Genomic DNA, 26,992 nt, shown 5'->3' with positions numbered 1-26,992 from the left:
GTCCTTTAAAACAAGGCTAGAGAATATTGCTGTCCTGTCAATAGATCTCAGAGATTAAAGTAGCAGTTAACTCAGATATAATCTGGATTATTTTATATTCAATTGAGTTAATCCTGTATATGTGTGAGATTCACCAAAGTAATCATTTTTATTTTGGGATAGTACCAATTCTCTGAGAGGGATAGAATTATTGTTATTTTCAACCACAGCACAATAAATGTATGAGTCTGAAACTGGCACAATGTTTTCTCTTCATTCCACTACTGGAAACACAGCCAATCCTTTACTCCCTGTTACCCACCCACACGCCCAACTCACATCTGCTGCAGATCGGAACTCTAATGAGCGCATGTTTCCAGTTTCCAGAGGTTTTCTTGAGGCCACTGGTTTAACAGTAGACATAGAATCTTCCTATTTCCCATTTTTTGATTATGAAACAAAGTCATAACGTACAAGCATGTCCAAACTTTTGACCGGTACTCTACATGTGTCCTTTTACATGTCCCTTGAACATGTGCCTTGCAGGTCCGGCCAGTCCTAAAATGTCTGCATTCTGAAATGCAAGCTGTAAACAAGAAAGAAGGTTTTCTGTACATTTACAGTGTTTACGTCTTGTTTTATTTGCGATACAACTTTATCTAACAACAGCACACGAAAAGATGAGTAATAGTAATAGTAAGATTACACTGACTGCATTGAGTAAGGATGCATCTTAATTTATCTGGAAGACTGCATTATTTCTTGTTTCAAAAATTGCATTGTCTCCCTTTTGGAATATTTGGTCCAAAGTGAATTGAACCATTGACCCTGTTGGCACCATCAACACAACAACTCCTGCTAGATCTGCAGCAGCAAAGCCACCCCAGCTAAAGTCCACTTGGAATGATTTTCTTTGGTCTTTAGGTTGAAGGTCCATACATAGGTGGCCCCTCGCTGGCGGGTTTTATAGACAGGACACTGGTACGAATTCCTGATGTCCTGTTTGTCCACAGGAATAGCCTTGATGAAGATGACCGGCACGGTTGGAGAGAGCTCTTTCAGGCGGGCTTCAACAATCATGCCAGTCTGAAAGAAAAAGAAGGTTTGGAGAAGACAGGAGAGGGAAGGGGAAGGTAGGAAGGGTGTTTGGGGATGAGAAGCCGGTCAGCCACAGAGAGAAGTTAGAAATGAGTTTGGTGGGCATGTAGATCCTCATGCCGGCGCTACTTGCTGTTGACGTAAATATTCAACAATGTTCTTTGGTTGAAGAAAAAGTAGACTATCTTGGTTGGCGCAAACATTGTTAGACATCCAGTTTGCATGAAACAATATTGAGAACCACATGAAGTTGTGAAAGTCAGCAGAGTTTGAATCAAAGTCATGCTGCCCTGCCGTCTATAAACACAATGAAACAGAGCGGTCTGTCTCATTAATTAATCGTCCTTTTGTGCCTGACAAACATGCACAGTGACTCTCGGAAAGGAATGTGAATCCGGTTGACTTTGGAAAGGACAAAGCCCCATTTTCCTCTACATTCACTATAAAACTTTAAAGACCCCTTAAACGTTATGTCTGTGATGCTGCGTTCACAAGAAAAAAGGGAATTCTCGCCACTCGCACTCGAGCAAACCATTTGGAAATAACTGATATTCATTGTAAATTTGATTAACAACACTATATACACTCTGACATCTATATTACAGTTGTGTGATGTCACATTATACTGAGAAAATAATAAGAAAATAATTTATTGGTGACACCTCATGAACACACAAGTGTCCCCTGGATCCCCGTGTCTGCATTTCTACCATATTCATTCAGCACACAATGTCTGGACTGGACCCGTCTGGACCCGCGACCCTTAACCAATTGAGAATTGATAATTATTCAATTTTGACGGGATCGCTTCTATTTTGACTGCAGCAACTTTTGTAGACTTTACTGCACTTGTTCAGCGGTCCAAGAAACACACTGACCAATTACATGAGATGCAAACCACGTCACATAATGCTACTCTGGTAATACTAGTTAAATATCAAATATGTGTATTTTGGCAAGCATTGCTGCTGGATTGAGACGTTAACAGACGGAAGAGCAAGAAGAGTTAGATTAGTAAGTGAGTCAGAGAAGGCATCTCACATGCTGTTCTCCAAGAGAACACATGAAATGATGATTATGATGTCAACTGAGAAGAGAGTCGAGCTGAAACAACTGTTCATTCCGAGGTTCACCCTTAAAGGCCGAGCCAGTACCAGGTTCCAACCAAATGTTCTGTAATCATGAACAAGTTTAATAAGAACTGAATTTAAAGCTGCAGGACAGCTAAGTTAAATGTAACATTTGTAACACAGCAAAATGCTTTTCATATAATACAAAATGACTTTCTGTCTATGAAATGACAGTGAGTTGTTCATACAAATGTTAATACAACTTCAGTATAGATGGGACAAAATCAAAGCACAAGTAGGCCATTGGTCCAGACCCATGCACGGGAAAATTCCCTGGGCCTCGTTGAGTTTAGCTGTCTTTTGTGTGTGAAACCCCTCTAAATGCCACCTGTATTATTATAGACAATGTGGTTTATCATAAATCTTTGACTTGTATTGCTGCATAGGGCTATATCCTGAAGGAGGAGGAAGAGGAAGAGGGGGAGAAAGAAACAGAGAAACTCTCCAACTTAAACATTCAAGTGCACACTCACTCCCAATTAAGAAGTCTAAAGGGATGCTCCTTGAAAGATGGGTGCATATACAGTAGCTGTATGTATGCAGATAGATACAGCACTGGGAAGCTGGGAATGCACTGAATTCTGAGTGCAGAAAATGTAGCCACAAGGGGAATGTGGAGGCTCCTCAGGTGTCAAATATCAAAGTTTATTTACTTTACTCAGTTTAATGTGAGCTCACCTTGTGTACATAATTTAATCTGTCATCCATCATTGCAAGTAGTGTATAAAGGAGGACTTCTGGGTGAGCAGTATTTTATTTTCTTTCTTCCCTTAGATGTTACAATCAGCTATTGACCCCTGCTGTGACAGTCAGCTGAACAAAGTGATAGGGTAATAATAGATGTACCTGTGTGTCCCAGCGTGCACCCTCCATGTAGAGTCCGTGAATGTAGGCCCCTTCCCGGGGCGGTAAAGAGAAGTCCTCGCGGTTCTTCTTGGTGACATCACACTGCAGACACATCCTGTCTAGTGGCCACTCGTTCCTGTCATTCAAACACAGGCTGTGTCACACCAAGTTGTTTCTTTTCCATTTATACCCTCAAAGTTGTCATGTAAAACAACCCTACCTTCTAGCCATGGCCTGCATGATGGCTGTGAGGAAGGACTGTGGGTTGAAGAAGCCAGCCAGCCACACCACAGAAGGTAGGACAAAGTCCGTTGACCAGGCCTCCAGCTCCTTGATCCGGGCCAGCAGGTCAGTAAACCACAGGGCCATGCCAGACATGGAGGGGTAAGCCCGCTTCGTCCAACTCAACGGCACCATGTTGAGGAAGATAGCATTCTGAAGGCTCTCCATATCACTGGTCATGGTTAACTCTCCCTGAAGGGTGGGGGCCACAGGAAAAACTGATTTTGAACAACTGAAACCACCCATTTTTGTGGTTAAAATGCTATGATGGCCAGTCGGCAATTAATGGGCGGTCCATAGCACCGGGTCAATTGAGTTCACTACTACTTTCAGTTAATGCAGTGGTTCCCAAACCTTTTCTGTTGAGCCCCCATTTGAAGATATAGGAACAGGGTAGGCCCTGCACCCCAAATGGGTCATACCTTCTTTGTTGGGAATTAATTGTACTATAAACTAAAAAATATTTGTATTTGGTATTTTGTTTTTAAGTGCTGTATTTACGGGGATGTCAACCGGTCATTTCATGTTCAGCATTTAGGCCGTCACCATCTTGGGTTTGGTCTGCAGCTATTTTTATAACCAGTGATCAGAAGTGACTGTATTTGGACTGTAGTAGATTGATGTAGAGAATATTATAAATGGCTCTTTTAGCATCACAAGCCCTTAATAAGCCCTAAGGAGTCGCCCCCTGATGATTAATAGAGAAAATATATTTTTAAGGCACTTCCTCATTTGCAGACTTTTGAAGCCTGCTGCTGACAGATGCTGCATCTTTTGTAAATCAAGTCCTTTATAGGAAGGAAACAAGAGTGGAATGCCTCACTTTCCGTTATCTCAAGAGGTAAACTTTGGATTTAAAACCACCAGACACAGGTGTCGAATTCACAAACAAGGGCTAGCTTAGCAGATAAACACGCTATAAGAGCAATGAGAGAACACTGGGGTCCTTTACCCACTGATACTGGAGCTGAAATATTGGTGTTATATATATATACGTGTGACAATCATAGAAATTCTTTATGATGCTGATAAGATACATGTACTCTTTCTGCATCTGTGTACAAAGAACCCTGATCCCGATCTCAGCATTCTTTAGCACCGTATGGCACTATTCTTCTGGACTAGTACTGTACTTTTATAGTACATCGATTTTTGTCTTAATGCAGCATTGGAAAAGGTCATTTTTTTAACAACTTGATTTACAGGTGGTGTATTCCAGACGTTCTCAACATATCAGAGGTGTCATGAGATGATGAAATGGGAAGGAACAAAGACTTCTATTTGGCGGAGTAGTAGTGGATTCTTTGCCTCCTCACCTTGAGTCCCAGACTGAGTTCGCAGAGCGAGCGTCTGATCTCTTGTGTAAGGAGATTCATGCGCTCGCACTCCTGCAGCGCCACCACCTGGTAGGGAGTCCTCTCTTCTGCCTTCTCCAGCAGCTCAGCCATGTTGAAGTCCTCTGGGAGCTTCTCCAGTATATCCTCCAGCACTGCACGCACCTTGATGTGTCAATGAGTAAGTGAATTAGTCAGAACAATATAGTTTTGTCCATCTTAGTTACAATAAAAGAGGACAAGAAGTAAAAGAGATGAGAGACTGGGGCGTTTGTCAGATAAACACAGTAGTGCAAACCATCACAGCCTGAGAAAATGTTACGGTTTGAAAGATCGTTTCATAAATATTCATGAGGATATATTTTAAAAGACAGCTGTTTGCTTTCAATAGCAGTCTAATTCCTCCGGAAAATCAATGCTGACATCATATTGTTGAGGGTAAGTGATGAAAGCTAATGCCTGTGTCAACACTTTTCCAAAGCAACAAGCATGGCAGTCAGTGAATTAGGTGCCCAGCAAACAATATGAGGTCATCATAGCTATGGAGTTCAAATATCTGATGTGTCGTTTGCAGCCGGTGAACACGCTGAATACTGAGTGAGCTTTGTTGGTAAGCCGTGCATTGGTTGTCATCTGTTAAGACAAGAGCATCCAGCCTTCTTAGCCAGTAAGGTCAAACATCAGAACCACAAGTTGACACACCCACAAAGACAGGTGGGATGTCGGTCACTAGACTAGAGTGGTGGACGTTTAGTAAATCAGGCTCATTTTCAAGAGGATTTTTAAGTTGAAGTCTGACCAAACCTACCAGGGAATTGTGAAACGCCTTCTTAGAGTCGATCAAACTAACTGAAGCAGCGTTCAGCTTAAGTCTTGCTTAACCCTCTATGGCAATGGCTCCCAACATTTTTCTGTCAGGGCCCCTTTGAGGATATAGGGACACCAAGAACTCTGGGGGTCATCCAGGATTCATAGAACCGTAGTTACATACATAACTATTTTTCTATTTCATCCTTACTAACGACAGAGGGAATGCTTCACACTGGATGACTTATATCAACAGTGACAAAGAATAAGAAGTACCTATCTCGTACTTTGGCCAAAAAAACCCTCCCAAGTGGGTGAGGGGTAGCAACGTCCATTACATTACATTACATGTCATTTAGCTGACGCTTTTATCCAAAGCGACTTACAATAAGTGCATTTCAACCGTAAAGATACAAACTCAGAAGAAGAAAGTGCAATTTGTTCAAATAAGCCGATTTACAACTTGCTATAGATTATTAGTACAATTTAAGTGCAACACCAGTTCCAGTCTGAAGAGGTGTGTCTTTAGTCCGAAGATGTGAAGGCTCTCTGTGATCCTGATGTCTTCAGAGACCTCCTTCCACCATTTAGGAGAAGGACAGCAAAGAGTGGAGATCTAGTCGAGTGTTTTGCTCTCAGTGAGGAGGAACAAGCAGTTTGGCAGAGCGGAGTTGGGATGTAGGGTTTGACCATGTCTTCGATATGACAGTTTACACACACGTGTGCAATCCTCTTTGTTTACCCATCCATGGTTTCACTAGTTATACCATTTTTAACATCATATTGCAATGCTCAGAGCCATGACCTCTCCCAGTAAGTGGAAAGCTGACTGACTGAAAGTGATTACATAGGTGTTCGCAATCATCTACAGGTGTAATGTTTGGCTGTCCACATGCTTTAGAACATGTAGTGTAGAATAAATAATAACCTTTTCCTCACGTGTGGGGGCGCCCCCCTCACCGACTCCTCCGTCTCTGGGCTGCATCTCCAGCACTGTGCGAAAGAGCTGCTCAGAGGTCTGTGTGAGGAAGCCAATCTCAGCATTGGGATGAAGGCCGTACAGGTGGGGTGACTCGGCAGGAAGGCTTTGATCAATGTACTGGAGCAGAAGAACATCAGAGATGGGAACTGTGTAAAACCTTTGTGTCATCACAAATCCCAACCCCCATTCATGGAAGGAATTTCTGCCCCGCATCAAATGCAGGATTTACCAATATGAAGTCAATTAAGTATTAAGTATAAGTATTTACTTTTTCATTAGAGAAATGTAAATCGACATTTCACATAAACAGGGATAACATTCAAAAATGTGGCTTTAAGATTATTATGCACGGACACTTTGTTGGGTACAACTGTTCAATTAACAAAAATGGCTAATCAGCCAATCACAAGGACTCAATGCATTTAATGCACATGTAGACGTGGGCAAGACAACTTCTTGCAAAGTTCAAAGCCAGCGTCAGAAGGGGGAGAAGGAGATTTAAGTGACCCTGAACTCGGCATAGTTGTTGGTACAAGACCGGCTGATGCGAGTATATCACAAACTGGGATTTCCATGCACATCTCTAGGGTTCACAGAGAATGGTCCAAAAAGAGAAAATATCCAGTGATTGGTGTGGACGAAAATGTAAGACGTCAGACTGGTTTGAGATGATGGAAAAGCAACGGAAAGTCAAATAACCACTCGTTACAACAAAGGAATGCATGATACCATCTCTGAATGCACATCACCTGATACCTTGAAGAACAGACTAGCAGACCCTCGCAGACAGCCCTGTTCATAGGCCAAATCTTTTTGATGAATAACTTTGACAAAAGAAACACTCAGATTTAAAACTGAAATGACCCCTTCATTCGTTGTTGACTTATATACGTAGTTATTCCCATTATACATATTATCTGAATGAAAGTCAGCAGAAGACCACAGCAGGTGCCAAGAACAGGAAACTTCGGCCATAATGTACGTGCATTTGCAAACGTAACGTTGTCAGCGCCACAGCCAACCCGCAGAAAGCGCACGCTGTGATACTTCAGTTTACGACCTGCAGCTCATCGGGCAAGCAGCGCCTTTTCTCGCCCACTACACTACTACAATATACCACTATACTGGTATGCCACCAAGAATGAGGGCGGTTCTGAAGTCAAAAGGGCTTCCAACCGTTTACTAGCAAGGTGGCAATTACTGCCGGACAAACATGTTTCACTTTCTTCTAATGTTCTGCTGACAAAGGACTGGAAGAAGAATGGAACCATATAAACGAGATATTTCTGGATGAGTTTCAAACACCAGATCATTGATGGACTGTTAATAACCATAAAAGGGAAACATTTTCCATCTGCTGGTTCATAATGAGTATCAACATGCTTTCAAGTTCATAGAGATGAAAGTGGAAGCAGAAGTGAAAAAGGCTCCTCTTTGTGGGAAACCTACACCGTATAGCAAGCTTCCTTTAATCATAATATCCGGATTATATTGGCAGAAAACACTTTGTTGTTTGAACCTTTTTCAGGTTATTTGATCTCTTCTGTACTTGCTGTCTATCTTTTGCAGATTGTATACACCTGTATTTTTTGGAAAGAGGAGTAAAACTGCTGATTCACCTTCCTACTGTGCCTCTCCCCAAAATCTCAACTTGTATTTATACTGTAAGTTTGCTCAGATGGTTTATGGGAGGCAATGGCCTGGCAGACAGCCCTGTTCATAGGCCAAATCTTTTTTATGAATAACTTTGACAAAAGAAACACTCCAGATTTAAAACCGAAATCACCTCAAAGCGCTTGACCTAGGCTTCTTTATTTGTTGTTGACTTATATACGTAGTTATTCTCATTATACATATTATCTGAATGAATGTTGACAGAACAACCTTCCTCATTTCTGAATACATCCATTCAGTATGTCTGTGTTTAATGATCCATAACAACATACAACAAACATTGAGGGTGAATCAATGACCTGATAATACATGAAAGTATGGCCAGGCCTGGGAAACTAACCTGATGACAATTTTAATTTGAAGCTTTTCAATGTTTAACCACCAGGCCAGCTGGGTTTGCCTTACCTGGTGGTAGCCGTTGTAGTCCATGTTTCCAGGTAAAGGGAAGCCAGGTGCCAGGTGCAGCTCTCCCTCCATCATCTCACACCTGATAAATTCCTCCAGATAGGTCCGACACAAACGGCGGTCCCAGCCGTCCGTAATGTGACCCCCGTACATAATCTCGCCAAACAAGTAGCGCAGGTCATCGTATGGCACCTGGAAATCAGAACGGGGTTTCTGCTTTGCAAGAAAGTGGCTTGTGGTGTTTCCATTTAAGATTTAAGAATGTTGATCCTTATAATCTACTGCCCAGAAGTAAAGGAAAAACAGTCTACCTTACCTTAGTATTGGCCTCCAAGTAATTGTAGAGGACATTGATGGAAATGATGAGGTCTCCAGTGTTAAAAGGGTAAGATCTGTTCCAGCCCTGAGGACCAAACTTCCTTCTCTCTGCCACCACCGCGTGGAAGTAGCACAGGGCAAACAAGATGCTCTTAAACTCATTCTCCCGCGCACACATCTCCAGTGTGTCCTGGAACACGAAAGATAAAGAGCCTTCTGAAGTGTACAACTGCATTAAGGAGCTGTTACAGGTTAAACGTTGTGGCAGGCAAACCAGTGAACGTTTTTATTTTGCCTAATCCCCAGTTCTGCAACACACTGACAGACACTACGATGGCTATAAGCCGGAAAACAAGATTCCCTTTTAATTGTCAGAAGATGTCAGGTGCCGTCAGTTTCTGTCTCCTTGGCTCAACATTCCAGAAAAAGAAATGTAAATGGCAACTGTTAAATAAGCAGGCCAGTAACTCCTATGGTAATACAATATCCTAAATTATTCTAGCATTTATCATAAGTGCCATGGTAAATACCCTCTCAGTATCGTTGGGGGGGGCTGACTCCTATGATGCACACAAAAGTCCAGTGAAGTCGGACTACTACACCTCCCCCCCCCCACACACACACACAGATTTAGTTAGTATTCTCCTCGGTACTCTAATGCTCAACCCAGCTGAAATGCATAGCCTCCCTACCCTACTCCTTTGGACCGAAGACAAAAGGCATCCAGTGAGACTGTAGAGACAAGGACACACACACATGTATGTGCATGTGCTGAAAAACCCACCTCAAAATCCCTCAAGAGTGGGAAAGATGAAAATCGCGATACGCATGAGTCTGCCACTCAGTTTTTTGAAAATCCTTTAAAGCTTTTTTTGTTGTAGAAATGTTTCTTTAATAAAAACATTGTGCCAGACTTTAACTTTATCTCTCCCAGACTCCGTTGTAGATATTCTCGGGGTAAAAATGCGCAGTACAGCTGTTTGCTCTCAGTGAAAAGGCCAAGAGGAAAGTTGTGGTTTCTATGGCTTAGCGCTGCCTTTAGCCGTGCAGAGTAAGATGCATTGGCAGCGAACCTCTGAGGTAATGGTCAGGCTTGGATAGAGAGAAGAACTAGACTTAACACTTTCTCCAATAACAGAACCAAAAAGTGTCAAACAGACTTTGTTGTGATCTCAACCCCATGTAAGCTATCAACATCTCCCTGCACAACGCAACCATGCACAGGTATGATGACCTTCACATCACTCCTCTGGGGGCCACAGGCAATTCCACAGTGAGTGAAAGGTGACTCTCCCATCTGCTCGCTCCTACATTTCTTGAAATTGGCTACTTGATGAGAAATCTGAAGTAAAAATTGCCACAAGTTGCTTCAACTGCCACTCATGACAAAAATGAAAATAAGTCCTTGAAGTATTCAAAGTCGTCTCATACTGAAGATTTATCAAATGTGCACTGTAAGTGCTAATGGAATCAGTGAGCATCAGTTGTGACCTTGTGCTACTCTAGTGGGTGTAACTTAACAGTCCATTTAATACAATTATTGCAGATTTTAGTACTATCCCTCCAGAGAGGTCTATCAGATACAACTGGAGATTAAGACTGAATAGATTTAAAAAGGACATATTCATGTGTGGGAAGTCATAATATAATTGGGGGACCTTTACAATCAAATAGCCACTTTTAGACTGGTGTATAGGTACCTAGTATAATTTGGAATTGGAATGTAGTTATGAATCACTTGTCAGTAGCATGTTAAAGTTGTATCCCTCTGAGGTGGGGCTATTTTTAAAGCTATTTATAAATGTCTTTGGCCATTGGGTACATGGTTCTAATTGTTTCCTTTATCACTGTGTTACCTGGGTAAAGTTGTCCAGGGCCTTGTGCAGGTTGGCATGCATGCCAGTAGGCGGTTCATTGGTGATCTTGATGGAGTTCTCCAGAATGCCCTGCGGTATGATGTGGCCCTCGGGGGTGGAGGAGGGTTCTGCGCTGACAAACACCCTGAAGTTATCGTGGCTTCCTTCTGCGTGATGCTCAAGAAGTTTCTCTAATGAACCCAGCCAGCGAGCCACCAAGTGGATATTCTACAGGAAGCAGGATCAACAAGTAAGGGTTAAGTAGGAAAATGGCACATTATCAGTAGGCAACAGGCTAGTCGTGAGGCAAAATTAATTTCCCTAATCTACTACCAGATAAAGTTTTGTGTTTGATATCTGTGAAAGTCTGAGCTTCACTGGATAACACATACACAATAGCTTAATAGGACATTTAATGCTGGAATTGTCCATATTGTTGAAATCGTGAAATGACAACTAGCCAAAAGGAGCAATTAAAATGTTGCATAGTCTTCTTTCTCTTCCGTGACTTTGATGTGGAACCAAATTAAATGGTACATAGCACTTGAAACATAAGCGTCCGTTCGCCGACGTTACTTCAGCTTTTCTGTCCATTCATCTCTCAGTGCTTTGTGAGCCGTGGAGCGGACTAGTACTACCTCACAAGCTTGGATGAGCTCAATTTTCCATCTTAACTGTCCTTACACTTACAGGATGTCCTGTGAATGATAGGGAGTCAGCCCCCATCCCACACACACACACACACACACACACAGATCTCAACATGCAGCAGTGCCCATTCCCTAAATCTAATTACAGCACTAATAACTCAAGTCATTAATTCCTAAGCCTCTTTACTTTCTCATTTCCCTTTGCTCTCCATATTTAATCTTTAAGCTGGTCTTCTTTCCAAATGACGGGACATGTCAGGGAGAGAAACGTCAATTTTCGGGAGAGTTGTTGAAAAAAATGAAAGAGAAAAGTTGTTCACTCTTTGAGAGACGTTTGGGGGGAGCATGAAGCTGAGAAAAGGATGACTTAGTTTCCCTTGAAGCTTTAGAGACAAGTGGATGGAATACAAATTAAAAGTCTCAATTGAAGAGGGTTTCATCAAGCCAGTGAAGCCAAATCCAGGTCAAAAGTTTGGTTTATTTAAAAAACAAATTTTAGTCTCAAACAAAATACGAAAAATACGACAATGTATTCAAAATAAAAATAAGCGTATGAAAAGTATTTTGAATATAGTTTTGACTAGGTAAAGATTGAAAAGTATTTTATTAAATAAATAAGTCAAAACTATATTTAACCCGAAAACATTGTTGTATTTTGTTATTTTGTTCAAGAATTTGTTTTTCAAATGATGACAAAACCTTTAACCTGGATTTGGCTCCATAGTGCAAGCCTTCCTCTTGGCAAATCAATACTTAATTATAATATCAGGATCAGGATCAGGAAACATTTATTTGCCAAAATATGTCAAACATACAAGGAATTTGTCTTGGCGGTTAGTGCGCAACAGTAGACAGACAAGACAACAGTGCACAAGTAATAAAATAAAGTAGAATGAAATGCTAATGCAATGGGTTAGTAGAATAAGGCTAAGGCTATGGGTTGGTATAAAACAAGGGAATAAAGTTAAAAATTTTAAAGTTAAATATTAAAAAGTTAAAAAGAAAAATATTAAGCATAAAGTGCACTAACGAACAAGTAACAGACAAGTGACAAAGTGACGATAATTATAATATATATAACATAATTATTATATTAATTAATTAAGAGAGCCAACAGAGAAAGTCTGAGACTACCGCGAAACATGTGACCGTAATCACACTTTTTAAGTCAGTCTCGTCGACAACAGCCTTCCAGCCCCTCTGATGTCATGCACATCAATATGAAAACAAGCACAGCACTGAGGACAGCTCCACAGCTGGGAGGGAGGCCATGCAGGGGAGGAGCAGTCAGACTCTAGACTGATACGGGAAGCACACAGGACTCAGTGTGAGTCTGAGGGCCTAATGTTATGACACTCAAACGCACACTTGTTTGAAAGGATCCTGATGCCAATAATTGTGATGTAGCGAGGAGTTTAACAACTGCAGGAATGGAGTGTGAACGCTGAGTCAGAGATGCAACATCATCTTAGATTTCTTCCAGTAACTGTAATACTGCTTTATCAGTAAATCGTAATGATTTCCTGTTCACTCAACTGAAAGGGTGTGATCCTTGTGGCAAAAGGCTTTCAGCTTGTCACATGGGCCTATGTGGCCGTCCGGCTCTGATGAAAGTCATTTCACCAGGAGGCATATGAGGAAACCTGCATTCTGGTTTACACCTACATTTAAGAGGTGGACAATTTCCACAGCATAACAGAGGCATGTTTCCACGGGCGGTTTCTGTTCATACCGCAGAATACATAATTAAGCGCACTTTACTTTACCCCATCCCCTCCCTCCTGTGAATGCCATGCCAATTTGCCATCTGCGCTTTTACCTCAGTGCAGCTTGTTTGTACGTACCTCGCCATGCTTTTACGTGCACATTGGGAAACAAATACGCCTGAAGTGGGCGCAAAAGCGATTTACAAAAATAATTCTGGCTTCTATGATTTCAACTCCATTACAAAGACCATCAGATTTTTCCTGAATAGGATATATTCTTTGTCTGCAAGACAAGTCACGCTAATTTCTTACAGGGCGGATGTGAGTATCTGTTGTGGCTTCTAACCAAACAAACATTCAGTTTTGCACGGTTGCAAGGTGGATAGATGCTATAATGAAAAGGTAAGGAGGCGAGGGAGGGGTGGTATGTCCGGTATGTGGAATGAAGAACATATAATATAACAATATGACACCCACCCTCCCTCATTTTTCTCTCCCTGCCTGGCCAGTACCATGGGGGTGGCTCAAGCGGGCAGACGAAGAGACAGCTGATGATAGAGCGAGTGGGAGGTTGGTTGCCAGGGAGACAAGGCCTTTTTAAGCCTATTGATTAAGATTATTATGCAAAGGTAATTAAACAACTGCTTGTCTTTGCTGTTCTGGGTCTGGAGCAAAGAGTGATGGTCTCCAAACTTTTGGAGGGGAGTGGAGAAAACTACCAGCTGTGTGAATTCAATGAAACGGGTGTCCTGACGTGCCCGCTGTACGGTTCACATCTGTCGATACATCCCATTAGAATTCCACCAAGGTTTTCACTTAAAATGCAAACACTGGCCTTGCCCTCCAGATAAAACAGACACCGCGTAGATATACTACTGTATAATTCCCTTTCAGTTAAGACATCTTCGCAGGACACTTAATTCACTTTTTCATGCAGACAAACCTAGGAGGAAAGTCATCATCACATGGAGTGTGCCATGAAGAACAATGTTACAATATACCACATTCACAACATGCAATCCTTCGCACAAAATATGCCCGATATTCATTCTGCTTACTGTGATTTAGATAAACTCTTTATGTCAGGGTCTGTATGCCAATTTTGATTGCAACAGTATAATATTTTTTATGAATTGTCACCTTTTGTCGGAGAAGTAGAGGCAATAAAGATTGAACAGTTCAGTGTCAGAATGTTTAACAATCATACTCATCACAAATTAATTTTAGCGTTGCACTAACTGCAATTGGATCTTCTCTATATTAATGTTCTGGTGAAAACAAATAGGGTGTTGTTAGTGAATAGTAGATTTATTTGATGTGTGTAAGATAAACAGCAATGTTTACTGTGAATTATACTTGTTGTAGTTATAATGTGAGCTACTTTGGACAGTGTTTGCAAGCTGCATGTGTACCGTCATACTGTACCTGTAATATCACCCAGTGGCCGTTTGTAGCTGCCAATTTGAGGGCTTGTTCAGCTATAACCTCCTGGCCCTGACCCAAAGAAACATTATGGAAGTTCTTGTTGTCAAATGTGAAACCCAGCCTTTTCCCTGAAAGAAACAACAACAGAGGTATGAGTAGATGTATCAATAGCATCAGCTCTATCTGGACGGGGTAGTATTACTAAAGTAAGGCTTTTCTCGATTGAAAATGTGTGTTTCTCTTCTCTGGACCAGCTTCAGTCAGTTAGTTTGAGTGATGGTTCATTTAAGTAAGTAAGTGCCTGCCCTTTTCCAAGTAATCTCCAATGATAGCCTCTCAGATGGTTTTGTGTTACTAAGCGGCGGGTCAGTATATTGTTATAGCAATGCATTGAGAGTTACTTTGTGATTCATACCCCTATCATCATTTGTTACTTCCTCGCTGAAAGTTCTACAAAGCATTATAAAAGCCCCATATTTGGGGTGCCTGGTACAACTTTTCACTCTCACATCTACGGGCAATTTAGAGTCCCCAATTAACCTGATCCCCAGCGCATGTCTTTGGACTGTGGGAGGAAGCCGGAGAACCCGGAGAGAACCCACGCAGACAACATGTTCATGTTTCATGTCTTGTACGTTAAAAACGTCTCATTACATTACAGGTCATTTAGCTGACACTTTTATCCAAAGCGACTTACATTGCATTTTTTAACCCATGGCTTTTTTACATTTTTATCCTGGGGAGCCATTAGGGGTTAGGTGTCTTCCTCACTAACACTTCGACATGGGGCAGCCGGGGCTCGAACCACCAACCTTGCGGTTACCGGTGCACCCTCTCCCCTGCGCCACGACGACCCCGCTTGAGTGAAATGAACTTCCTTATTATTCTCCCGTGACTATGAAATGGGAGTCTCTCTTACATGGCTTTGCCCCCCCCTACACTCACCATATACAGATACACCCAAACACCAGCTAGCAGCATGAAGCAAATGCTCAAGATGCACTGTGGTCGCTGCACTGATCCACACAGATCTGTACATCCGTCCCAGCCTCAAGACACAAGATCGAAATGGATTGAATTTATATTGAAGGTAATGTTCTGGAAAGAATAGGCAAAAGTCTGTTGGTATGCGTAAACCATTTTGATTTGGACTGTTTTACCAATCTGGGCCAATAAGCGGGATGGATACTATCTATCCGTCACAGCACAGACGAGGTATACTATTTTGCACCAACACCAATACCTCCATTTTCCGCATGCATGCCATGCAAGGCCCGAACCACGGAGGAGTGTGGATGGTGGAGGAGACAGGAGGGAGGGGACAGGGGCGAGAGGTTAGCTTATTAGCATTAAGACCTCAAACGGCCCGTTATGAGCAGAGCTGTTTTAGACAGTCTGAGAAGGATGCCGTTAATAATGATCCTTGTGGTATTTTGACCAAATTATATTTAAGACATTTCATTCAGACCACAAAGAACCATATAAATGTGTGGTAAGAGGGCATGATATGGCTCCTTCAAGTAAAAAAATAAATAATTTAGTTTAGACTGATTTGATGGACTGATCTAAACTGTAACCTGGAACCTGGTAATCAGGGAGGTTTGAAAATCCAATGGAACATAATACGAATTACAAACCCAATTGTCTACACTGGAAATGCCCCTCTTTGTGGTTCCATGGTGTGACAGCGGCACCGAGTACAAACACTGTTGAAATCTCTTTGTTCCAGTAAACTGGTACAGTAGCTGCTGTCTGTATATCTGACTTCTAAATACTCTCAGACTTAATTATCTGGGAGCAGATTCAGACGTGTCAGGCGGTAATGGAGTAAAAAAACATGGAATTTCTGGCATATGTGGTAGGAAATCAAAACTGTGTGTCCTGCTGCCTTCTGCATTTTTCATACTGTGCAGGTAAGTACCTCTAAAACTATTGACATTTACTTTCTGCTGCTCCTAATACATCAGTGGAGTCGTATTATATATTTGTGACCTTCAGTATAATAGCTTCAATCTACACAGAGTCTGTCGTCCATTGGCAGTGATGGCTGATATCACAGCACAGACATATAACGGATGGGTTCGGAGGAATGCTGGTCTGACTGATAATCAAAGATAAAATGACTTAATACTTGATACTTGACTTAAATAGCCTATTCCACAGAAATCCTGCAAGTTCTCAAGACATGAAGAAAAGACCGATAATTTGGCAATACGTATGCTCTGATAAAAGTCCAGAACACGCTGTGAGGCAGCACTTGTCAGCTAATTAAACATCAAACGGCCGAGCGCCTTACCATGTTTCTCCACATCCTTCAAAGGGTCAACTCCAGGGGAGAGAATGAAGAACATGGGCGTGGCTGGACCTGACTCTTCAAAGGATGCTGCGAAGTCGAGTGATCTGCCAATCACATATTTGCTTCCCAGTTTCTCCTCTACAAAGTCTCTGTGGAGAGAATAAGACTCAGTTCTAAACACCTTATTTTATTATCTGAACAACAAGCTGAATGAGTTGAAGGGTGGGAATCTTCTGTAGTGCACTGCAGACAACGGTTTACAGAACAAAATATAACCTGTGGGTGGTTTTAACCTCTCCTAAATCCTTTAGAACATCATGGATTAGAACAGTTAAATCAAAATTACACCAACTTTAAACTTCATTTTAAAATGCTGTTAGCTATAACGGAGATGGATACTAAGACGAAGATAATAGTCTTTTATGCACAAGTCAAACCACAAATATACAGGTAAATGATATAGAGGTCTGCTGCCAAACCAACATAGTGTTAGTCTTTGCTGCTGAGCGTGTAGTGCACAGAGACTTCATCAGAGCATTTTAGTGGAATAGCTTCCTGTCATGGGACTGTGCATAGCTAATAATAGAGTGAACCAAAATGGTAAAGGTGGGAGTAATAAAACCAAAACAATGTACTAGACCAATCTCTTTTTGGTGTAATATTCAAATATGATGTCCAAGTAGGGATTACATGTTATTACCAGGTGAAAATGCTATTTCATTTCAGTATAATTGTTTTCCAAGACATCAGGTCGATAGCTAATGATAAGGCTCATGAGGCGGGATTTTTAGAATTGTGTAATTTCTCTCTACTAAGCAACGGACCGACCGTAGCAGCAGTGAGCACAGGAGTCCTGCCAGCTCGAACAATAGGAAATAATGTTTAACCTTTCGCAGCAACGGCTCCAGCGCTCACCTGACAGCGTACGTCATGCGGTCAGGCCTCAGGGCCCTCATCATGCACAGTCTCTGGAGGGAGGTTTTGTTCTTCCACTCCTGTGGAAATTTCTCCTTTTCTGGACATTCGGACTCCACAAACTTTTTCCAGCGTTTGGCTGAGCCCTCAATGTCTCGGTCCAGGTTCTTGAACTCCTCCATGGAACACAGTGACTGGCAGTTGGGGAAAGAAAGTGCTGTGATCAGTGAGAAGCATTTTGTAGTTTGATCACCTCAGAGATTTTTTCCAATACACAGCAAAATGACAAACTTTGTTTGCAAGACTGGGTAGAAAAACAGTGACAAAAAGAAGTTATCTTTCCTTACGCCAATACAAATGATATTCATTCAAACAGAAATGCTGAGCAAACACGATCCCATTCATGATGGAAGGAGGGTGGGGGGTATGGGTGGTGGGGGAGGACTTAATATGCATCCGTTGCAGAACCAGTAGGGGCTTCATTGTAAGGCCGCATCTGAATGACACCTTATCTCATCTGTGGCGAACAGCAGAGTCACTTAGTGCAGATGCACACACACTGACAAGTGTAGACACACACGCACACAGGCCCTCATGCACGTACATTTGCAAACGTGACGTTCTCAGCGTCACAGCCGGCGTGCAGAGAGCGCTCGCTGTGACGTCATATTTACAAACCTGCAGCTCATCAGGTGATCAGCGCCTTTCTCCTCCCACTACGCCGCACAGCGCGAGCATTTAAACGCGGCGTGAACGGACCTCCTTCTCTTTCTATCACGGATCAGAGAGAAGTCCATGTGTTATTTGCGTGGTGGGAGACGTGTGCGCTGTAGCAAAGCGTTGTGTACTTGTGCTGAGTGCAGACTGAGATATTCCCCCTCCTGATGCTGTGACTGTCTGAAATGATCCTGGTCCAATCATTGGAATGTGGCTGCAGCGATGGAATGTGGACGCTGAGTAGGAGATGCAATGTCACCTTTGATTTCTTCCAGTAACTGTAATGTTGCTGCTTCATCTGTAACGCGTCTTCAGCTCGTCTCCTCGGCCTCTGTGGCTCTGATGACTGCTGTCATTTCACCAGGAGGCAAATGGGAGGAAATCCCCCATTCTGGTCTACACCTGCTTTTACAAGGCCGATCATTCTCACCGCCAAACGGAGGCGCTTTTCCCCCGCGTTCCCTGGAGATACATAATTAGGTGCACTTTATGCATCCTTTTTATTTTTTATGGGAAAGTCCAACTTTCCTCTTGACCCTCCTATGAATGCATATTCAGGACACGGAAAAGCTCAATTTGGCATTTTTAGTTTTCCGTGACAGGCAGGTGAGGTGAATTCAACTCAGCGAGGAGAATACTGTTGTGTAGATTTATTGAGGGGCCCCTTTGAATGTTCAAACACACGTGGAAAAGGAGCAAAGCCAAGCTCAGAGAACCAGCTGCTGTCACATAGGAGGTCGGTCTACAGAGAAAGCTTTAGGATATTTACATAACCCCGGTCTTGCAAGTGGAACGAATGAGTGTCTTACATGGGGAACGCCTGTGGGGTGACCTCATCAGACGCTCCTAGCTCACTCAGCCAATCATCAGTGTCAAGGAAACTGGAGACCCTCCCTAAAGACATTTCACTGTCAATCATCCAAAAAGCTCTTCTCATTATGAGCAGAAGTCCCAAACCATCTCTGTTACCAACTACATTTCCAGAAACTACATAAACTGACACTCGGGGGGGGTGGGCTCATTCATGCTACTCAAAGTAACAGGTTTACGCAAATAACCTAAACCAGCATCTGCTTTGTGGGTCAGATACTGAACCGTTGTTCCGTAGGCTGTGGCTGTGCCTGCATTGTATGAATGGGTGTTAACGGGTAAATAAAGCACTTTGAGTCGTTTGAGGGTAGAAAAAATAAATACAAGTACAGCTTGTTTACTAATTTCTCAAAATAATTAATATTTGAATCTTTCTTGATGGTGACACTTTATATCTAGACCAGATGGACTGAAAAAAAACAGTATAATGTACAATATAGATGACTAAATAGGACAGGAGGAGCCAATAGGACGACTATTTAACTATTATAGAAAAAGTTAAATAGTCGTCCTATTGGCTCCCTATTGGATTCAACAAATAAAAGGACATTTCTTCATGGCAGTAAGGTATTCTTTATCGCATATGCTGCTGTCATTTTGATTGTTCATTTGCTTTGAGCTCAATTTGACATACTGAATACCAGTCAGTTGCCTATTGTTGTAAAATTGTGAAGAAACTATGAAGGATATTTAACACTAAATAGCTTAAACAATTAATACAATCCTTTCAATTTGACAACAATACATTTAACTAGTGGGAAAAACTCATCCACCTCTGCCTCTCTGTACCTTAATCCCTCCCCAAGACGGGCTGGATAAGAAATCCACTGGTGACATTACATCTGGTTTTACTGGGTATCTCAGAAGAAAGTCCAGCTCTTCAGGATTTATTTCTTTATTCATCAGCAGGACCTGGGGACACGACAAACAGGAATGTCTTTGAATTGTTGGATTTTTAGCACAACAGTCATTTTCCACTAGATGAGATCCAACATGGCGGCTGGTCTCAGGAGCAACTCATTCAAGGGCCAACTCTCAACACAAAACCATCCCTCCTTACCTGGAAGGCGAGTTGAGTGATGTACGTGAGCTTATCACATTCAAACAGGCCTCTGATGGTGTACTGGAAGGCCGAGTAAGTGATGCTCTCAATCAGGTTGGACACTTTGCGCTTAAGATCCTCGTCTGGCTCGGCCATCAGAACCGCTTTATGGAAAACCACACTGAACGACTGAGGAGCAAAAGAGCGGCTCAGTATCTGACCAGTACCAATGGAACAATCTTGTTGACAGAACAGTCACTACAAACATATGATCAAACAATATTCACCAATCGCTGGTTCCTATTGGTCTTTGATTATGAATCAGACATTAATATGTGGTTTGGTAAAGAAATGCAGAACTCAATGCTACTTATAGAAAGCCCATCAATGTCAAGCAAGTCAACTTCAATTCAGTTGATTTGATTTTTTCTTGAATGTGTTATTGTGCTACATTGTTGAACACGGGCGTCTCGGGCCAGTCGCAGCGCGCCCTGCAAAGAGGTTCTCTCACTGGGTCAGCAAGTTCTGATTGACCGAGCCTCTTAACCTGTTCATAATAAACGACACTGACTGTGGGACAGTGTGTTTTTTTCCAAGATCGTATACATTGTGTTTTTGTTGGGTAATATCTGAGCAGCCACCTACGGATTTGGGAGTGATAGCGAACCGTATGTCAGGCAGCCTCCTCACAGCCCTTGCTGGCTGACAATTTGATGAAATGGCACTTTCTTGTTTCTTGTTCTTCTGAGTTTTGTATCCCTATGGTTGAATGGACTTATTGAAAGTCGCTTTGGATAAAAGCGTCAGCTAAATGACATGTAATGTGATATGAAAGACTTTACACTGCCCATTCCCACATTAGGGAGCCTCAGACACAATGACAGCAGGGCACAGTGAGCAAATGGAAGAACGAGGGGAGGAACAGTGACTTTAGGAAACGCAGCATTTTAAGAGGCATGTTACCTTGAGAGAGAACTGGTACATGGGGTGGATTTGGTTGAGGTCGTTCATTATGAAGTACAATAAGGAAGCCCGTGCAGCTGCCGGTCGGTAGTGCTCCCGAGCCTCGTTAATTTTGGCCTCTGTCACCTTGGCTTCTTTTACCTACAGTAAAGACAGTACACACACTCATGACATGACACTCACACATATCTGCAGAGATATGCATACACTCAGGGTTCAGCAATCAGCTACAAATTAAATTGTGCAGAATTCAATACAGTGAAGCTTTTCCAATTTCACGGTTCCAGACAAAACACGACAGTTGTTTGGCCAGACAGTAAATTACCTGATGTTTCCATTGACTTATATTAGGAAAGAGAAGTTGATTTTAAGGTAAATCAAATGATCAATGGCCCTTAAATGCTCCTTTTTTGTTTCCAATTGTGACATACAATTATACAATTATGCACCAGAACCAGATACCATGTGTTTAGTGTTTGTAGCGAAATGATAATTTGCATAATGATGCACACTTTACGCATCTACTGCCATCTTTTTATGGGAAACTGCCACTTTCCCCTTAACCTTCCTCTGAATGCATTTGCATGACACGGAAAGCGCAATGTGCCTTTTTCAGTTTCCGCGACAGGCAGTCGGTGCTTTCACTTCAGTGCAGCATGTTTGTGCAAACCTCACCATATGCTTTCACGCGAACGTTGCGAAACAAAGACACCTGAAGTGGGCGCAAAAGTGTTCGTACACGAGACCCTGATTGTCCGAATATGGTCTTGCGCATAGCACTACGCCAGTTGCCGTTCACTGAGACCCATGTCTTCACTCTACTGGTGTGCTGCTGTCTGGTAACAAACTCATTAAGCGGTGAAGCAGCATGACCGGGTATGCATTTAAAAATAAGCTTTAAGCTGGACTATAAAGCTTTCAAAGCTGAACATATTGTGTTTTTGCAAGATCAGCAGCCTTTGCTAGATGTTTTGGCTGATGTACAAATAACTGTATCATCGGCATAGATTAGATAACACTTGGGTAGGTTGTTGATGTACATGCTAAATAGCAGGGGTGTCAACAGTAATGCATTAATCTATGAGATTGATGAGAACGTAGTTAACGTTCGTTTGTTTACTTCTCGTCCCGGAGGTAAACCGGAAGTGGACCGCGGAAACGAAACGGCCGCTAGCTGAAGTTTGTTACATCTAGATGGAGAGACGTCCTATTATGATCTGATAGGCCTGAGATCAGGCAGGGCTAAAAGAAACTAATTGTTGCTTTACAATGTGGAAGATCCCTGGAAGATGTTGGACTGAAGGGACACCTCCAACGCTGTATCCTGTTCTCTTTAACATTCAAGGCCTTAGCTAGCACATATCTGTCGTAGATGTCAATACAGTATAAAAGCTGTGGACAAGGGACAATTCAAATAATTCCTAAATCCCTCCTAAACACAAAATGATGCCAGTGCTCCGCCCCGCCCATGTACGTATATATATTTGTTCATGTATAGGCGCTTTCCTTTTGAATCGAGGGATGTGAGAATAAAAGAAAGAATAGGACCTTCTCTTGGATTTCAGCTGCAGTGCGTTTGGTCTTCTCCAGATTTTCCACCACCTCTGTGTCACCCAGGAACTTTCCTGAAGCTGAGGACAAACGGGAGAGCAGGTTGTCCTCCAGCGTCTTCAGAGTGATCTTGAAACCATTTTGCTGCTTGGTCAGGTCTGACTAATAAACACACAAACACACAAAAACATCAGTCACGTGCTTGTTGCAGGGTTCCTTTTTGCCTCCTCATAATTGGAGGCGGTGGGAGATGTTCAAGGTATGCGTCAATACAGGGACACTGAAGGGCGTCTCAAAGGCAGAACTAATCAATATGCTTTGGAGGGATTAGCCAGCTTCCGTCTGGTTGCGAACATCAAGCTGCTGGGTCTCCTAAGCCTGGATGTGATGAGACAGTGGATTACAGCAGCAGCGCAATCAGCTTTGATGGTGAACGCACACATCATCACCCTCTTTTAGGATTCAATTACGACGGAATATCAAGTGTCCAATTAATAACCAGTACAAACCATTATAGAACCATCAGCCATACGCACAGCTGATATTTCTGTCTTTCTTTGCCTGACAAAAGCAGAAGTGCATGACAGAAACTTTCCCTTTTCAAAGTCTGCAAACCGGTGAAGGTTACTTCTCTTCATGGCTTCATTACAGTGTGTCGTAGGTCCTCGTTTCTGCTTGATGCTGACTCGGCTTTATTGCACTTTACCTACATAGAGGCCTCTGTGACCTATGACCCTCTGTGACTGTTGTGAGATCTACCAACTTGAATGTTGCCGCTGACCCGTTACAGCGGAGGCTTTTTTCAGTGGCAGAGTGCTGGGGCAGTTTGGGCGAAGCATAATGTTTCCATGAAAAATGACTTGAGAGAAGAGAAAAGTGTTTAGCAATAGTTTTAAACCAGAATGGACTCATTTCTGTTCACACTTTCCCTGGGAGCGCTAAACATTCTACTATCTTTACATAATACTTAATAATACTAAGTTAATTACATTATTTATTATTAGAGTTGCAGTCATACATATATGTTCACTTTGTTACGTGACGTGAAAAGAGATTGTCAAAGAGTTTTTGAATCGTACTGAATTCATTTAATTCGTCAGTCGTGTGTTGATTAAATGCAGATGTTAATACGACTCCATCCCTCTATTTAATAACTCAAAATGGTAACATTATAATCTGGATCTTGGATTCTAGAAATGTTCTCTAACTGGGTCTACAAAGAAATTCACTTTTAGTTGAATACCCCTGGTTTAGGTGATCAGACTGCTTGATTGCTCCCTTTATGACAGTAGTTCCCATTGCAGTGAACTTAAAGCTAATTAAGCATCTGCCTTGTTATGTTGTACGTGCTCGGAATTTTACGCCGTTAACACCTCTGCGGTTTTGCCTAAACCGAACAGGAGAAAGAAAGCATGGCCTTTTGAAGAAAGACCCGACGTACGTCATGGTGCAGAGAGAAAAATCCCAGACTGGTGGACGTTTGGCTGTGTGAGTCAACTGTGACCTTCTACTTGCCCACACTCCGTGCTCCTGGGGGGAAAAGCTACGCACACTAAAACATTCCGACTGGACGCCGTAATGAGGCCGTCTTAAACGATTAGCTTTCCTCTGGCAAATTGTACTTGTAATTACCCTTGCTTGGGAAAAACAAACAATTAACCAGACAGCAGAACACTCTAATTGGAATTAAAATGAGATATTACATCCATCATTTTTTAGGCAAATGATTACTGAGTTCCACAGAGCAGCCCTGTCAAGGTAATTTGGGAAGTGGAGCATCTTGGTTCTCATTAATCCTGAAGGTCGGGTAAGCAAAGAAGAAACAGAAGGATGTAGCGTGCACACTCATATGTGCAAAGGGAGGAAGATGTTGTGGTAAGAGGTTGGGGGCCTGTCCCCCCCCTGCTCTCTCCATAAAGGGGAGTTGACTTCTTAAACCCGGCCTTCATCTTACAGCTGAGTAGCAACGCTAACCTCATTAAAAGGTATAATGACAGCGAGTCATTCCAAGAATAGAAACAGGAATATATTCTTCTGATCGTATCAGTGTGGGTTGTTTACTGGCAACAAAAGCCGCCCTCCACCACACAAACACACACATCCCACATTCAACTTTCAGTCTTAATTAACTCATGTTTTATCCTCTCCCACTTCTGGTAAAATGCTAATTAAACAAGCTTCATTATATCACAATTTACAATTTGCTGAACATGAGGCCTCCATTTATCGGTCGATTTGTCGGTCTGAGTAGCGCCTACTCAGGCCATGTGCAAACCAGGACCCATCTGGAAAACCATCCAAATGCAAATATTGTTGTGTGAGAGTAAGTGTGTCTGTCCCGTTATCACATTATCCTCCACTTGTGAGTACAGAGGGACTTCTGATGGTCCTTTCCCCGTGACTCACAAGACACACATTTAAGGAACAGTGTCTCAGCTTGTTGTCTAATGGCTGCGGTACAGTTGCACCACCAGCTAATCCATTTCAAACAGCCGACATGAAAAGCACAGATTGTCAAAGAGACGAGCGTGAAGCATCATTAGACGCTGGAGCTTTGATCCAAGAGAATTTTCACATAATGAGGAACATTTACATTCAAACTATACTGGATCTCCTAACTATGTGCTGCTCGTTAGCGCTCGACAGCCGGCTGCACTGCACACAGTTTACCCCCAAACACTGACCAGCATGACAGCTTACAGCTGGTGACAGGTCCTCCTCCCCGCCGATGGTCCTCACAGCGAAGACAGTCATTATATTCAAAAGGGAAACACGCGTCAAAAAGCCTTTGTTTGTGCAGAGGATGTATGAACATAAGTGAACGATTAAACAAGAAGATGAAACTCCTTTGAGGACAGGATGAAGACACAATTACACATTCCTGGAGTTTGATGATGGATGGTGTCAGTATCCAGGGCAACTGTGACATAATGGTGAATTGTTTGTTTGAAATGCTCATACTTTATCTTTTCGTATTATCAAACAATATTGAAGATGTTAATGCTTCAAACTTCAAAAATGATCACTGTTGGATTTCCTATTTGTTACGTTTGACGTGCACAGGCTTTGACTATCTGAATAATGTATTTTCGGTACAATAAAGGGGAACCGCTGTGAGTGCTATGATGTGTAAAAATCAGTTTAGATCTTACTGGTGAAGAAATATATCAATATTACACACAATAAAATCTCTAATCCCTAACAGCCCTATAGATTCTAAAAAACATAGAGATACCGGCTAAATGTCTTCTACATGTTAGCCCAGTGTGTGGACAGTATATATCAACAGTTTGATAGTGAGGATAAACCACTCTAGTTCATCCTGACTCACTCACTCACGGCCCAGAAAGGGAAGCAGTCAAAATGTGGATTTTTTTCTAATGGTACGTTCACACGGAATGCATCGTGTGCGGGGGGCACATGAGATAGTGACAGGGGCACATGACAGGGGCACATGAGATAGTGACAGGGGCACATAACAGGGGCACTTGAGATAGTGACAGACTTCCAGTCTGCCACCATTGTGCCCCTCCCAAAGAGCAACACTGTCCTGCCTGAATGACTATCGTCCCATTGCACTCACCCCAAGTGTTTCGAGGGGATAGTCATGGCCCACGTCAAGACGATGATCCCAGACAATGTGGACCTGCTGCAGTTTGCATATCGTCAGAAAGGGTCGACTGATGACAAAGTGAACAGCGCCTTCCACACAACCCTCACGCACTTAGAGGGCAAGGACACCTCCGCAAGACTCCTCTTCATAGACTTCACCTCAGCTTTTAATACATCCCACAAATCTGAGTAAAACCTCTCTGACACCTGCTCTGTGCAACTGGGTTCTGAACATCAGGTCAGGTAGACCCCAATCAGTCAGAGTTGGCAAGCGCACCTCTGTGTCCCTGTGCACACCGAGTGTGAGCACGGGGACCCCCCAAGGCTGTGTATGAGTCCCCTGCAGTACACCCTCTTACAAGACAACTGGGTGGCCTCCCGGGGAAACACCAGTATCAGCAGAGATCGGTGTGTGCTGTTCTGAAAAGGGAAGGTGCCTGCGAGAGGGGATCAATCTGCCCTATGAACAGGGAGTGTGTCGTACTGAGAAGGGAACCCGCCACCTGCCACTTTTCGCTCTCGCCATCACTCGAA

General features: G+C 42.6%; 1 protein-coding gene across 3 annotated transcripts in view; it reads right to left on the bottom strand.

The window, feature by feature from the left end:
• Positions 1 to 595: 595 nt before the first annotated feature.
• Positions 596 to 26,992, bottom strand: part of dnah9 (dynein, axonemal, heavy chain 9) — a 98,398-nt gene continuing 72,001 nt past the window's right edge. For 2 of the 3 annotated variants that reach the window (XM_040177371.2, XM_078103213.1), the window contains 15 exons: positions 22,844 to 23,008; positions 21,296 to 21,436; positions 20,351 to 20,521; positions 20,080 to 20,202; positions 17,704 to 17,897; positions 16,789 to 16,937; positions 14,493 to 14,620; positions 10,712 to 10,939; positions 8,854 to 9,045; positions 8,538 to 8,729; positions 6,405 to 6,575; positions 4,652 to 4,834; positions 3,274 to 3,527; positions 3,054 to 3,189; positions 596 to 1,065 (listed from right to left, as the gene is read on the bottom strand). In XM_040177371.2, coding sequence (XP_040033305.2) covers positions 838 to 1,065; positions 3,054 to 3,189; positions 3,274 to 3,527; positions 4,652 to 4,834; positions 6,405 to 6,575; positions 8,538 to 8,729; positions 8,854 to 9,045; positions 10,712 to 10,939; positions 14,493 to 14,620; positions 16,789 to 16,937; positions 17,704 to 17,897; positions 20,080 to 20,202; positions 20,351 to 20,521; positions 21,296 to 21,436; positions 22,844 to 23,008 — 2,655 coding nt within the window. In that variant the 3' untranslated portion in view covers positions 596 to 837. The remainder of the gene's footprint in view (positions 1,066 to 3,053; positions 3,190 to 3,273; positions 3,528 to 4,651; positions 4,835 to 6,404; positions 6,576 to 8,537; positions 8,730 to 8,853; positions 9,046 to 10,711; positions 10,940 to 14,492; positions 14,621 to 16,788; positions 16,938 to 17,703; positions 17,898 to 20,079; positions 20,203 to 20,350; positions 20,522 to 21,295; positions 21,437 to 22,843; positions 23,009 to 26,992) is intronic. The other variant, XM_078103212.1, reaches the window with a different exon arrangement.

The sequence above is a fragment of the Gasterosteus aculeatus genome, chromosome 5 (genome assembly GCF_964276395.1).
Source record: "Gasterosteus aculeatus chromosome 5, fGasAcu3.hap1.1, whole genome shotgun sequence".
NCBI lineage: Eukaryota > Metazoa > Chordata > Actinopteri > Perciformes > Gasterosteidae > Gasterosteus > Gasterosteus aculeatus.
The sequence above is the reverse complement of the archived record's forward strand: the minus strand, read 5'-3'. Positions and strand labels throughout refer to the sequence as shown.